General features: G+C 38.4%; 1 protein-coding gene across 1 annotated transcript; it reads left to right on the top strand.

The window, feature by feature from the left end:
- The first annotated feature begins 11,211 nt into the window (after positions 1–11,211).
- LOC118815119 (transmembrane protein 250) lies at positions 11,212–16,014 on the top strand. Its single transcript, XM_036581053.1, has 2 exons — positions 11,212–11,370; positions 13,752–16,014. Exon 2 carries the CDS (start codon positions 13,958–13,960, stop codon positions 14,375–14,377), a length of 420 nt encoding a protein of 139 aa, XP_036436946.1. The 5' UTR covers positions 11,212–11,370; positions 13,752–13,957; the 3' UTR covers positions 14,378–16,014.
- Positions 16,015–16,453: the final 439 nt, after the last annotated feature.

Below are 16,453 nucleotides of genomic sequence, written 5' to 3'. Positions count from 1 at the left end.
GCACAGTACCTTTCTGTGTTTCTTTTGTACAGTGATAATATGCTGGCTTTGCTGATGTCCAGACATGCTCGTCCATGGTTTTTTTTACTAGTTTCTTCATCAAACAGTCAAACTCTTCTCATTTCATCGGCAGCTGACGCTAAAACTGCAGCATGTACCGCGGAAGTGAATAAATCGCACGTCCTTCTCCAAACAGAGCAATTTCTGCACCATCTGTTCCCCCGTGTAAATAAATCAGCATGTGTTGATGTGCAGCGTAAGCACCCTCACCGCAGCCAAAAGTGTCCCCCCTCCTCAACCCCCTGGCTCTAAATCCTGCAGAGAAATTCATAGCCTTGTGTACATGCACTATTTTACTACAGAAAGCGCGAATGCAGGCAAAATCCAGCGTCCTTCAGTGGGACAAACTCCGTCTTGAACTCCATATCCTGCTGCTGTGATTATTATAATTAAATCATATAACATTACACATAGACTTTTTACATAAAACGAACCTAAGAAAATGTCTTTCTGTTGATATTGAAGTATCACCTTGTGTCAGGTAATATACTGCGTTTATGCTGAAGAGATGATCTGAGTGAGAAAATGATGTGATGTAGGTACAGTAACCTAAACCCATAATCCAGTAAAAGTACTGCAGTAACAATGAAATTAATAACTGATCACATTGATTTATCAGTCTACTCAGGCTTTAGCAGAGCTCAGTAACACTGAGATTAATAACTGATCACATTGATTTATCAGACTACTCAGGCTTTAGCAGAGCTCAGTAACACAGATTAATAACTGATCACATTGATTTATCAGTCTACTGAGGCTTTAGCAGAGCTCAGTAACACAGATTAATAACTGATCATCACATTGATTTATCAGTCTACTCAGGCTTTAGCAGAGCTCAGTAACACTGAGATTAATAACTGATCACATTGATTTATCAGTCTACTCAGGCTTTAGCAGAGCTCAGTAACACTGAGATTAATAACTGATCATATTGATTTATCAGTCTACTCAGGCTTTAGCAGAGCTCAGTAACACAGATTAATAACTGATCATCACATTGATTTATCAGTCTACTCAGGCTTTAGCAGAGTTCAGTAACACTGAGATTAATAACTGATCACATTGATTTATCAGTCTACTCAGGCTTTAGCAGAGCTCAGTAACACAGATTAATAACTGATCACATTGATTTATCAGTCTACTCAGGCTTTAGCAGAGCTCAGTAACACAGATTAATAACTGACTAGAATAACTAGACGCAATTCTAATTTAATGTTGGGTGATGGTTTCACACCTGATAGACCAACTGGAGAATTTGTTTGCAGCACAAAGTGTTTAACTAATATTTTGTTTGATAACGGTCATTAATGAGAGAATTTGCATTTTAAAAGTTTGGTTTGGTTTTCAGTTTCATTTTTATTTATTCTTAAGGCTTATTTTACTGTATTTTGCTGCTTGGTGCACACAGCATCTCATCTGTTCTCTTAATACCACAGCACTGGGAGGCTCTGCCGCTCTGCGTGAGCTATCTGTGTGAAATCTTTACTAATATGAATAATTTGCTGATATTAGCCCATGATTCATACTCTTACTTCAACATCCTTTCCCAAATTAATCTGTCATTAGTTTAATTTCAAGGATTTTTTTTTTTTGTTTTACCCAAGTTGGCACCCTTGCAGATAATTCATTTTGTCTACGACAATTCAGATTTCCCACAAGGGGGCACTGTTAGCACTCAAGTTGCATTTTATTTTGTCACTGAAGAATGTAAATATGGTTGGAGTCGTAAATTCAAAAGCAAAGTAGTTTGACACTAAAAATTAAGGCTCAGAGTTTTTTCCTAAATGTGTTCTTGGTGAATGTCAGAATAATCATGAAAACTGCGTAAGTGGGTTTTATTTTATTTAATATGTGATTGCGGTGAGCACAGCAGTGGGCGCCTCATCTTCTGAATCCGGAGAAATAGGCAAAATGCAAAAGCTCAGATATTTGACACCATTAAATATGACATTACAGCCCCAAAGTAAACACCTCTTGGACTTTTTTGATTTTGTTACATTGCGACTGTGGTTGTTTTGAGCAGTCTGTGCACCAATAGTGTCGCATTGTCCAGCTCTGCACTGTATGTCCTGTCCTGTCCCACTGCTCTGGAATAACTCCAATATTGATGCAATTCCTGACCATATTGCCATTCCCCTCCAACTACAACTCACATCCGTGGAAATCCAGGAAATCTGGACCTCACACACCCCCCCATCCCACTGATCCGCAGTGCTGCAGATGTTTCTGTGACTCTGTAATCCAGCCTGGTCTCCTTATGCCAGGGATTAACACTCCGACCCAATCTGAGAACAGAGACACGAACTCACTCCTTCCTTAAGACTAACACAGACGGATTAGTTCTGCTTCAGAGTTATTCGGTCAACACGGCCGCCACAAGCAGCTCGTACAGAAAGATGCCTTAAACCTGTGAAATTCTAGACCGGTTACTGTAATTTTGCTATATTGCTTAAATGTAAAGACACACATATTTACTGAAGAAAATGTGGAGTGGTTAGCTGCATGGCTGCTATGGTATTTCAGGTAGTTGTTATGTTGTTGCTATGGTATTTTAGGTGATTTCTAAGCAGTCGCTAAGGTATCCAAAATGGTTGCTTGAGTATTGTTTCGTGATTGTTAAAGTGTCGCAGATGGTTGCTAGGGCATAGGTACTCTAGTATTTTAGGCAGCTGTTATGTGGTTAATAGGTTGTTGCTAGGGTCTTGCTGGGTTGTTGCTATGGTATTTCAGTCGGTTGTTATGTGGATGCTATGTTGTTGCTAGGGTATTTTAGGTGATTTCAAAGCAGTTGCTAAGGTATCAAAGATGGTTGCCTAGGTGTTGCTTGGCAATTGCTGTAGTGTTGCAGGTGGTTGCTAGGGTGTTGCAACATGGCAGCTATAGTATTTTAGGCAGCTGTTATGTGGTAATAGGTTGTTGCTAGGGTATTGCTGGGTTGTTGTTATGGTATTTTAGGTGGTTTGTAGGGTGTTGCTAGGCGGTTGCTAAGGAATCCAAGGCGGTTGCTAAGTGGTTACTAGGTGGTAGCTAAAATGTTTTAGGTGGTTTCTAAGGTGATCCTAGGTGGTTGCTATGAAATTTTAGTGGGTTGTTATGTGGTTGCTATGTTGTTGCTAGGTGATAGCTGTGGTATTTTAGGTGGGTTTTAAGGTAAGGCTAAGCAGTCACTAAGGTATCCAAGAAGGTTGCTTGGGTGTTGCTTGGCGATTACTATAGTGTTGCAGATGCTTTCTAGGGTGTTGCTACATGGCAGCTATAATGTGCTGTTATGTGGTTAAGAAGTTGTTGCTAGGGTATTGCTGAGTCGTTGCTATGGTATTTTAGGTAGTTTGCAGGGTATTGTTAGCTGGCTGCTAAGGAATCCAAGGTGGTAGCTAGGGGGTTACTAGGTGGATGCTAAAATGTTCTAGGTGGTTTCTTAGGTGTTCCTAGGTGGTTGTTGTGAATTTTTCATGGGTTGTTATGTGGTTGCTATGTTGTTGCTAGGTGATGCTATGGTATTTTAAGGTAAGGCTAAGCAGTCACTAAGGTATCCAAGATGGTTGCTTGGGTGTTGCTAGGTGGTTGCTATAGCGTTGCAAGTGGTTGCGTGGGTGTTGCTAATTAAACAGTCTGTTTTTGTTACTGTGCCTTTAAGATTGATATATGTAAATGACCTCTGCTCTGATTGGCTGCCCTATATTGTGTCTGGGGTGCAAAACGCAGCATGAATAGGTGGGGCTAAAAAGCTGTGAGCTGTATAGGTAAAACATGTAAATGTACTTATGGTTGTGACATCACAACCATGATGTATTTAAAACAATGTTTACATACTACATCAAAGTTATTCAAACAAAAGCAAATAAATGTGGGTGTTCTATGTAAAAAGTTCAGCATTTTGGTTTTGGCATTTAAGTGGGACAAAAATAGGAAGTCTCTGTGTATGAGGACATGCTAATGTATGCAAAAATATGCAGCTTTGATAACAAAGTGACTAAACAGGCAGCGATAAATAATGAGAGTGGAGAGGCAGGTTTAATGGTAACAGCTGGCTGGTGGGTGTCGTGTAGAGAGTGTGTGAAAGGGTTTGGCTTGTGTTTTAGATCTGAGGAAGAAAAATGATTGCAAACAAACAAAAAGCTCCATTTTGAAGTCAATGCACGAATAACACAGGCTTTGACACTTTATCATATAGAACATAAAGACACAAATAAAATATACACCATACACTACAAAAGTCATTCAACCTAATGAGAAACTGAAAAACAGACTTGGTTTATATCACAATACCTACATTTAGAGCCGGATATTCATTCAGCCTAATGGGAAACTGTAGAACAGACTCAGTTTATATCACAATACCTACATTTAGAGTCGGTTATTCATTCAACCTAATGAGAAACTGTAGAACAGACTCAGTTTATATCACAATACCTACATTTAGAGCCAGTTATTCATTCAACCTAATGAGAAACTGAAAAACAGACTCAGTTTATATCACAATACCTACATTTAGAGCCAGTTGTTCATTCAACCTAATGAGAAACTGAAAAACAGACTCAGTTTATATCACAATACCTACATTTAGAGCCAGTTACTCATTCAACCTAATGAGAAACTGTAGAACAGACTCAGTTTATATCACAATACCTACATTTAGAGCCAGTTATTCATTCAACCTAATGAGAAACTGTAGAACAGACTCAGTTTATATCACAATACCTACATTTAGAGTCAGTTATTCATTCAAGTATTTTAAACAGAGAAGTTAAGCTTGAAAGAAATGGTTGCTAACATTCTGTAAAGCTTGTAAATTTGTGGGCGGAGCCTGAGTAGGTCAATACTGTTGATGTAATGCAGTTTAGTCATGTGGAAATGATGTCAGCCTTTGATTCAACAAAATTTAGTGCATTACTTTTTCAGTTTGCAGCTGTGTTTATGTTTGTTTGTTGTATTGTTTAGCCTCATGTTCTCCTCATGTCTGTACTGCTGCCGTATCTCACAGGTCTTCAGGGAGGTCATTAAACGAGCCTTTAATTCCAGCCCTCAGCACCACCATAATTAAACCTCCTTTCATTAAAGTCCCTCTGTTCTTATTAGCCACTCATAATTGATTTCATTTGTCTCTGCTCAGCTATTGGCTCTGACCTCTACTTACTTAATGAATTAATTGATCCAGTGTGTTTGGGGTTTGTAAGAGGATTTGGACATCTTAACCCTTTAATCTTGTCTTCTCGAGCCTCTGAAGGATCGCAGCTTTCTGACACGACATTCGGAGATGCCTGCGAACCAGGGGGATCAGAATCAGCACTGATAAAGGGGAAATCCACCAACATTTCAAAATTTCTGCATAATTCAGTGGTTGAGGTGTAAACAGAGTCATTCAGAGTGGTTTGGTATGAAATGGTACAGATGTCTTTACAGTGGTGGTGATAGGAACCAGGGGTCGCCATGACTACAACACAAATATAGACATTTTGTTTGCTATTCAAAACCACCAGTGAACCTACACGTGACTTCCAAGTTTTTATAAAGTTTTTATAAAGTTGATGATAGTAAAATAGTGGAAAAATCTGAAAAATGTTTTCTCTAGGAACTATTTTGCCTCACAACGCCCTGCATGTATCACTCCACCATGAATGATTTTAAAATTAGATCAAAATCTTTTCAGAAATATCATAAAACAGTGTGACATCGGGCAGTGTATTCATAACCATTTCATGTAGTAACTTTCTGTTAGGGAGCTTTTAGAGGTGGACGTCTGGTTCCTATCACCACCACTGTGAACAGTTCTGACTCTGTAAGTTTCTCTAGAACAGAATATTTCACACCAAACCACTCCGAATGACTCTGTTTACATCTTAACCATTTAATTATGGAGAAATTTGGAAAAATGTGTGGATTTCCCCCTTAATGACTGTATTGTCTTAAATCAAATAGTAGACAAAGTCAGTTAGACCTGTTTAATGATCAATTCTGATTGATTTAATTTGACCTGAATGTCATAAAAAGCAAGATTAACTAACTTGTATTTTGCAGTTTACTGTAATACACTGTAATGAAAAAATAACAGCACATCTATTCCCACATAGCTTTTAGCTCCCTTCAGTATTTTTGTAATATTTAATGTTTTGTTTTTTGTAGTATAATTTTCATCATTTTATTTATTTTTTTATTGTATTTTAAATCTTTTATTTTGAAATGACTTTTCACCATATATGTAAGTATGAAAAAAGGCAATATAAATAAAGATGATGATGATGATGATTATTATTATTCATAATGTACATTTTTTGTAACTCTAAGTATGACAAAGGCTTTATAAATAAAGATGGTGATGATGATGATGATGATGATGTTGATTTTTATTATTATGATTATTATGATGATGATGATGATGATTATTATTATTATTATTATTGTTGTTGTTGTTGTTGTTATTATTATTATTATTATTCATAATGTATATTTTTTGTAACTCTGAGTATGACAAAGGCTTTATAAATAAAGATGATGATGATGATGATGATGATGATGTTGATTTTTATTATTATGATTATTATGATGATGATTATTATTATTATTATTATTATTATTATTATTATGTTGTTGTTGTTGTTGTTGTTATCATTATTATTATTATTCATAATGTCTATTTTTTGTAACTCTAAGTATGACAAAGGCTTGATAAATAAAGATGATGATGATGATTATGATGATGATGATGATGATGATGATTATTACTGTTATTATTGTTTCACTGTACTGTTACAGGCCTTCAGTCAGCAACATTATTAGAGTGTGCCATTAAAAAGTCACTCTTCAAAAAGACGCTTCAAGCATTCTTTAGTACAGAAAATTGTTCTATTTAGAACCATGAACAATCAAAGAACCCGTTCTTAAAGCATTCTTTGCATCATAACAGTGTTCTTCAGGTTGATTGAAAATGTGCATGAATGTGTTATAGGTTTCTATATAGGCTTCTATATAGCACCCAAAGGGGTTCTTCTATTGTTACAATCTTGATTCTGTAGCAATAGAAGAACCTTTCTGGTGCTATATAGAACCTTTTCAAAAAGGAATAATCTGCGGCACGCTCTCCACCAGTCTGAAGAACCCTTGATGCAAGGAATGCTTTAATCATGCAGAAAGTTCTTTGAGTGTTCATGGTTCTATATAGAACCATTTTCTTTACTGAAGAACCCTTGATGCACCATCTTTTTGAAAAGTGTATGATATCAGACTGGGTTATTCAGTCCTAGATAAAATTGAAAACAAAAAACATGCTGTATGACCAAAAATGCAGTTTAACGAATGACTGAACAGCACAAACTGTTCACAAAGTGATTCGCAAACTTTAACTGCACAGTCTGACTGGTTATAAATGTGTAACTACTGTATATCAGACAGTGTGGAGAGTCCAGTGAGATGTGGCCAAAGTTTTCATATTGACCCCTAGCCAAACTGAATTAACAACCAGCATGAGATAAACATCAACAACCCAGTCAGCGTCCAGCACAGTCTCTGCTCACAGAAAACCCAGCAGTGGTGGAATAGACAGCAAATCAGTAGAGAAATACTCCCCTCTAGTGGTGATCTAGCAACATTTCACCTATGCTTTGAAATAGTCCACTTTAAAGTGTTCAGAAACCTAATTTTCACTGCTTCTGTAAATGAAGCTGATCAGCCATGATATATTTGCTGTCTGAAGTTTTTTCTTTAGTTGTAGCACAGAAGCTATGAGGCTAATGTGGCTAACAAGTAATGGAGGCCTATGTACATTGATTAAGTCATCACTGGTAGACTTGATTATGTGGTTTCTGACACTGTATGACACACTGTAATCCATAAACATGGGTTGAAGTATGTAGTATAACTAAAAACAGTAGCAGGTATCTTGTCATAAATAGCAGTGTCATAACGTGTCAGAAGCTACTTAAGTTCATGTACTGTTCATACATTCACTGAGAACTTTATTAGGGACAACTGCCTTGTGTCCAGATTTAGGCCAAGTCCCATTTCACCCCTCTCCCCTACCACTTAGCCCTTAGCCCTTAGGGCTACATGGCCCCCCAAACGAAGGTTTTTCAGAGACACAATCCAAACAGAGTGTCACAACATACCGGCAAGATGGCTGCGCAAGAAAGAAACCCAGCCCTGCTAGATCTGCCCTGGTCAACTGTAAGCGCTATTGTTGTGAAATGGAGGCATCTAGGAGCAACAACAGCTCAGCCACAAAGCGGTAGGTGGACTCTGGAGCAGTGGAAATGCATTCTGTGAGTAGACGAATCACGCTTCTGATGGACGAGTCTGTGTTTGGTGAATGCCAGGAGAACGTTGCCTGTCTGACTGCATTGTGCCAGCTGTAAAGTTTGGTGGAGGAGGGATGATGCTATGGAGTTGTTTTTCAAGGGTTGGCCTAGAACCCTTAGTTCCAGTTCCATCTTACTGCTTCAGCAGACCAAGACATTTTCAACAACTGTACACTTCCAACCTTGTGGGAACAGTCTGGGGAAGGTACATAAAGGCCTGGCTGGGTGAGTTTGGTGTGGAAGAACTTGACTGGCCCTCACAGAGCCCTGACCTCAAACCCTTTGAACACCTTTGGAATGAACTAGAACAGAGATTGTGAGCCAGACCCTCTCGTCCAACATCAGCATCTGACCTCACTTCTTCTGGAAGAATGGCCAAAAAATCCCACAGACACACAACAAAATCTTGTAGAAAGCTTCCCAGATGGAAGCTGTTATAGCTACAAAGCGGGACCAACTCCATATTAATGCCTATTAATTTAGATATAAATACATATATTTGTGTGTGTGTATATATATATATATATATATATATATATATATATATATATATATATATACACACACACTCACATACTTATATAATATATGTCTACTGTTTATGCTTGTTGCAGTAGTAACTCATCTGTGGTTTATGGTGTTGGTATATAATTCACAGCTTTGTGTTGCTTGACCATGACCCGAAATAATGGAGGTCATTTTGCTTGCTAAAAAGTTTCCTGGCACAGAAAAGTGAGGGAGTAGGCTGTTAAGGGTATCCTCCCTTTTTCCCTCGATTTCCGTGTCCAGATCCGCCATCAATCCTGACCGGCGCTCAAGTTATTACGGCGCTGATTAAATTAGTAAAAGCAATCACACTCCTCATGCGAGTTAATTGATAGAATTTATTTAGGCTGGCGACAGCTTTATGCATGTTTGATTAAGTATTATAAGGTTTGTTTTTCTGATTTTGCATAATATATCTTTAAATCCCATGCAAAGTGATCAGCCGGCCCATTAACGAGCGTAATGAAGGCTTTTTAAAAACGTCTCTCTTTATGATGGATATAGCCGGTGATCTGTGCTGTCTGGCCTGCTGACAAATACAAGGGGTGCAATCTCACAGCCTGGCCATAAATCTGCCCTGTGCAGCTTAGCATGCTGGAAAAGTTAGACAGAGGTGAAAGGAAGTTTACAAAGGGCCCATATAAGAGTGGACGATACGGCAGAACTATGATATTGCGATACATCATGATATTTATTTTTAATGGACAAAATGCACCAGCAAAACGGTAATGGCAGACTATTGGTCTCCCTTGGCTGTACACCAGATGTGTGAACAGTGCTGTGAGGATTTGATTGAGCATTAGTGAGGTCAGGTACTGATGTTGGATGGTCAGTTCCAGATCACAACTCATCCCAAAGGTACTGGATGGAGCTCCACCACTCCAGGATACGCAGTTCCACCACTCCACAGCCCAATGCTGGGGGGTCTTATACCCTTCTAGCCGACGCTTGACCTTATTTGGCTGCTCCAGAGCATCACATTCTATTGGTCAATGCTTTACTATGGAGATTAGAGAAGTAATTGCTCAGTCTAACACAGTATTATTCGATAAAGAGTGCTTGGATACTTTTGGATATTCAATATATTTGCTACAGTGTTTAACTGTACCAATCAAAACAACAGGCATTATAATAGCAGTATACAATGCTTTTCTTGAAATGCCATTATTTTACTGTATAATTATATGTATTACTTTGTAATATGCTGTAATAATATGCTATTATAATATCAGTTATAATAACATGGGCTGCCTTCAAACAAGTCCAGAACTGAAATCACAAATAATCTTAATTCCAGACATAATTTCTAGATCTTCTCTATGTCCTAGTATTCAGCTGTATTCAGCTATTGGCTAGAAGCATTTTATAATAACGTATTTTCATTTTCTGAACCCTCACGTTACTAAATGCGCAGGAACCTGCAGGCCTACATCATGTTCTCAGCTTACTGCGTTATACACTCTAGCATCTCTGTTGTTCTGCGAACTCCAGTACACTCAATTTGTCCATAGACAGCTAAAGCTAATGTGTATAATATGAATTAAATATATTACGGCTATGCAATTATTGCTAATTATTGGCCATATATTACACAATTGTTGCCACAAGTTAATAAAGAGAAAGACAAAATTGAGTGGATGTAATACTGTTTATTGTATTCATGTGGTTAGTGTGCAGTTCAGTGCATTAGTAACTGAATCATGAGTCTTAAGGGGAATTCCACCAAGTGTAAAATGTAAAATGATTCATTGTAGAGACTCAGATTTCTTCACAGTGGTGGTGATAGGAACCAGGGCTAGTCATGACTACAACACAAATATAGCCTTCTTATTTACTACCCAAAACCACCATTGAACCTACACGTATCTTCTGAGTTTTATATAGAATGTTGATGATGGTAAAATAGTGGAAAATCTGAAAAAAAAAGTTTTCTTTTCGAACAATTTTGCTGTAGAACACCCTCCACCATAAATGGATTAAATAAATAGACTAAAATACATTTTAGACTAAAAAACTGTTGTAAAACAATGTCTCAGTCATCAGGCAGGATATTCATAACATTACATTTCATGTAGTAACTTTCTGTGAGGGAGCTTTTATAGGTGGACGTCTGGTTCCTATCACAGCCACTGTGAACAATTCTGACTCGATAATGTTTTTCTAGAAGAGAACATTTCGCATCACACCACCATGAGTAACTTTGTTGGCGTGTCAGACACTTACTTAGGCAGAAATTGGGAAAAATCGTTGGAGTTCCCCTTTAAAGCCCTCCGTTGCCAGGACAACCGGCGGTTGCCCTGTTTTGCGACATCACGTATTCCGTGCCGCTCCTTAAACCGCTACAAAAAGCTAGCGTTTCTATTAAACAGCAAAATCGTGCCGGAGGCGAAGTTCTTTCTGTCTCAGCTGGGCACCAGAAAAGTGTCTAAGGCCGAGGAAATGTGTCTGTGGGCGAATGTGCGATAATAAGACGGTAAGCCGCTTGTCTTTTGAGCAAAATGAACGATTGCTAACTTAGCATGTTAGCCGTCCAATAGACTTAGACGGTAGATAGCTGGGAGCCACATTAGCATGATGAGCTAAATACACCGCGAACAAACCGACCGTTTTCAGCTTATTTCTTCAGATTTTACCTTCAAATTCTTCTTTATTCTGAATCATATGTTCAAATCATCGATGTCCCAGCAGCTCTGTCCCTCCAACACTGCAAACACGGCAGATTAGACCTAAAAAAGATGGTTCTTCAAGGGTTCTTTAGTAAAAGCAAGGGTTTTACTTAGAACCATGAGATCTATATTAGCTACGGAGCTGTGCTGATGAATAAATAAAAACAATGCATGGCCATGACGTATTAATGGGTGGAAACGAGATGCTAATGCGTGGCCACGACTTAGTAAGGCGTGGGATCAGGATCATGCTTCAGTAAGCTGTGGTCTAGGCTTAATTGTCTTATTCCCACACCTTACTGAGTCATGGCAATGCATTAGGATCTTGTCCCCACAGCTTACTAAGTCGTGGCCGTTATCCTGTTCCCACGCCTTAGTAAGTTGTGGTTACTCTTTATTTTTACTATTATTTGTAATATTTAACACAATTTGTGTGCTTAAGTGATTCTTTGTATGGTGAAACGGTTCTTCAGACTGAGGTAGAATGTGTTGTGTATGGTTTCTTATAGAACCTTTTTGAAAATGGTTCTCTATAGCACCAAAAAGGGTTCTGCTGTTGTCACAAGCAACTACAAACAACAACTGTCCTCAATTTTATCATTCACTATTGATTCAGGCGTGACTATATATAAAGACGCAATTGTTTTAATGTAAGTTTTTTTTTTCCAGGTGAAAATGATGTTTTTACAGAGTAATGAATAATAGTGGCCTTACTTTTGGCCCCACTTTTAAAGGCTAATACCACCAGTTTTCAAAATTTTTGCATAATTCGGTGGTTGAGATGTCACCAAGGTCATTCTGAGTGGTTTGGTGTGTAGAGGCCAGGGATCGCTGTGTCTGCAACACAAATAACCATTTTATTTACTATCCAAAACCACCAGCGAACCTACACGTGTCTTTTGAATGGGTACACCAATCAGCCTTAACTGTAAAACCACCTCCTTGTATCTACACTCACTGTCCATTTATCAGCTCCACTGACCATATAGGAGCACTTTGTAGTCCATTTGTTTCTCTGCATACTTTGTTACCCTGTTCTTCAGTGGTCAGGACCCCCACAGGACCACCACAGAGCAGGTATTATTTGGGTGGTGGATCATTCTCAGCACTGCAGTAACACTCACATGGTGGTGGTGTGTTAGTGTGTGTTGCGCTGGTCTGAGTGGATCAGACACAGCAGTGCTGCTGGAGTTTTAAACATCTCAGTGTCACTGTTGGACTGAAAATCGTCCACCAATCAAAAATATCCAGCCAACAATGTCCTGCGGGCAGCGTCCTGTGACCACTGATGACGGACTAGATGATGACCAACACAAACTGTGCAGCAGCAGATGAGCTGTCGTCTCTGACTTTACATCTACAAGGTGGAGCAACAAGGTAGAAGTGTCTAATAGAGTGGGAGTGAGTGAGTGAGTGGACGCAGTGTTTAAAAACTGCATATCACACCAAACCACCCTGAATGATACTGTAAAAACAATGGTTTGGATTTACTTGATTTAAATACGTTGATCGGTTGTACATTAATGTTCAAGGTCTTGCCATAAGAGAAAATGACCTGCTAATTACATGTTTGTTATACAATGAACAAGTGGTGATTTAAAGTGACATGATTGAAAAGTGTCAGTTGCACATAAAATAACCACCATTGCATATTTTGCATCTTTTGGCAGTGATTATGTTAATATAACACATTTTTTATTTTTGTGCAACTGACCTTACGCATTTTAACCCCTTAAAATCTCAAGTGTGTTACATATTGTTGAGTAAATGTTTTTCTTTTCTGGGGTGATAAATCTGAAAAACAGCCTTACAACGCCCTGCATGTATCTCTCGGCCATGAATGTGTATTTAAATATATGTTTAATCTCATAACTATCATAAAACAATGTCTCAGTCAGCAAGCACCTGATCTGAAATAAATTAATGGTAATAACTGTGAGGGAGCTTTGGGCGTCTGATTCCAATCACCACCACTGACTTGTTGAGTTTCTCTAGAATGGAGCATTTCACACCAAACCACTGCGTTTACATCTTAAACATCTTAATCAACAGGAAATTTGGAAAGTTGGTGGAATTCCCCTTCAAACCAGAACTCACCAGTGGCTTTTGGCCCTATAAGAGGTTAATCATGTAAATTCAAGATGCTTTACTTCAGTGTTTATTTGTTATATCTCTTTATTCCTGGTAGGATCCTGCTGTCGGGTGGCAGAGCCGACAAAGCAAGAGGGTCATGCAGTGGACATGAGGTCAAGAGGTCATTCCCCTGCATTAATCCACAGCACTCCAAGCTTACTGCACGTTCTCTTTCACTGTAATGCCTGAAGCGACCCATGAGGCATCGGAAAGGTCCTGCCAGCGGGCCTTCCTAAAGCCAGGGGCTTTCCCAGCCCACTCATGCCTGTGATCCCGATCCCGCGGCGGGTGCGCTCCTTCCATGGCCCCCACACCACCTGCATGCACTCGGCCTGCGGTCCGGCGCGCACCTCCCAGCTGGTGCGCACCAAGTACAACAACTTCGACCTGTACCTGAAGTCACGCTGGATGTACAGCTTCGTCCGCTTCCTGCTCTACTTCGGCTGCAGCCTGTTCACCTCCCTCCTCTGGGTGGCGCTGTCGGCGCTGCTGTGCCTGCAGTACGTCTCCGTGCGAATCTTCTTGCGCCTGCAGTACAAGCTGTCGGTCATTCTGCTGCTGCTGGGGCACCGGCGGCTGGACTTCGGCGTGCTGAATGAACTCTTCATCTACAGCATGCACGTCACCATGTTCTTAGTGGGCGGCTTAGGCTGGTGCTTCATGGTGTTTGTGGACATGTAGGTGTCGTTGATGACGCTAAGTTTGAGCATCGACAGTGAAAAAAAGTGATGCACTGATATTACTCCATTTATTTTCACGTGAATTTAATATATTACATCAGCCGGGGATGCACGATGGTACCAGAACAGAACTGGCATTAGCAGATTGTTTAAAAAATGACCAACACTGGGCTGATGCTCAGATTGGAGCCATAATTCATATTGATATTCGGCGCATTGATTTTACAATTCAGAATTTTGGATTCATCTTTCAGATGTTTGTAGTCAGTGAAAATCCTATTCACAGATAATCCAATGCATAAAATGATTCTAATATGTTCATCCAGGTCTCAGATAGTTAGTAGGAAACTTAGAATCTGAACAAAAATTAGATGCTTTCAGAACAAACAGAGCTGTAGATCATTCTGAAATGAGAAAGTTGCAAAACATCAAGAATTTCTAATTTCTAATAAAGTTAATATTCAAAATTAACTGTATTTGAAAAATGATCAAATCTTGAGCTTGATAGATCATTATATATAACTATGATTTGATCATTAAATATAATTATATATTACACGTTGTCAAAAAATCTCCAAAATGGTAATTTTACAAAAGAAAGAAAAACATAAAAGCTAATGGAAACAATTATTTTCAAAGTTATTTTCAAGCATTTCTATTGGATGATTCATCACAATATTTGATATCAATAAAGAGCAGCTGAAGTTTCAGATTCAAAAAAAATAATTAAGTGACAAAAATGAGATGCAGTTTTGTTCAGACAGTGATGACATATAACTTTATAGTTACATATAATACTAATGAAATATCAATTTTAAAATTTTAGAATTTTAAAAAGCAGTTGTATGTAATGGTCGTGCCCTACGATGGACTGACTGGTGGCCTGTCCAGGGTGTTGCCTGCCTTCCGCCCAGTGACCGCTGGGATAGGCTCCAGCACCCCCTGCAACCCAGGAGGACAAGCAGTTTAGATAATGTGTGTGTAATAATTAATTTATAATTTCTTGTTATTTTAAAAATCTTTGAAATATGAACTAAAACATCTAAAAAACGTTTAGATGTATAAGTTTTTAAAATAAATAATGATTAATAGGATATGTAATTGGAGACTATTGAACGGTGGGATACTGCGCTAAAATGTTTGCATGTCACTAATTTTATTAAATGTATTCAGAAATAAACATTGCATTTCTCTGTAATGCTGACACAAACAGACATAATCTCAATCTCAGTAGTTTAAAATGTACGATATATAAATAAATTCATGAATATCAGATGTCGACATCAGCCCAGTGCAGAAGTCCAGAGAGGCCATGAGGTAGTTATAATTTTCTGGACTGTTGTTTGGAGATAACAAGTTAATTATCTTGTTATCTTGAAATAACAAAAGTTGTTACCTAGAGATAACAACTTAATTATCTTGTGATCTCAAAATAACAAAGTTGTTATCTTGAGATAACGAGTTATTTATCGTGTTATCTCGAGATGACATTGTTATCTTAAAATAACGAGTTATTTATCTTGCTATCTCAAAATAACAGAATCTTGAGATAACAAGTTATGTATCGTGTAATCTCAGGATAAAATTGTTAACTTGAAATAGCAAGTTACTTATCTTGTTATCTTGAGATAACAACAGTTGTTATCTTGAGATAATGAGTTAACTATCTTGTTAACTCGAGATAACAAAAGTTGTTATCTTAAGATAATGAGTTAATTATCTTGTGATCTTAAAAATAACAAAATTGTTATCTTAAGATAACGAGTTACTTATCTTGTTTTCTCAAGATAACAATCGAGAAAAATATACCAATAGCTCATGGCCTCTCCGGACTTCCGTAGCCCAGAATTCCCATATAGGTGCATCCCTACACAGTTTTGGCCAAAGAAGTAACTGTGTTGATGTCGTGTATTTCACTCATGTGGAGATGATGCATCACAGAATCTGGTAAATCCAGTGCAGCACTATTTTTCAGTGAACTGTCTGACCTGGTCTCATCAGTGTGTCACCTGTTTTTTCTACACTAATGGACATTATTACAGTCCACCCACAACCAGGCACTACTGAACTCATTTAA

Source organism: Colossoma macropomum, unplaced genomic scaffold (assembly GCF_904425465.1).
Source record: "Colossoma macropomum unplaced genomic scaffold, Colossoma_macropomum, whole genome shotgun sequence".
Lineage (NCBI taxonomy): Eukaryota > Metazoa > Chordata > Actinopteri > Characiformes > Serrasalmidae > Colossoma > Colossoma macropomum.
The sequence above is the reverse complement of the archived record's forward strand: the minus strand, read 5'-3'. Positions and strand labels throughout refer to the sequence as shown.

Excerpts from the sequence above, each read along its gene's own strand:
- LOC118815119 (XM_036581053.1), top strand. The coding sequence starts at position 13,958 with ATGCCTGTGATCCCGATCCCGCGGCGGGTGCGCTCCTTCCATGGCCCC.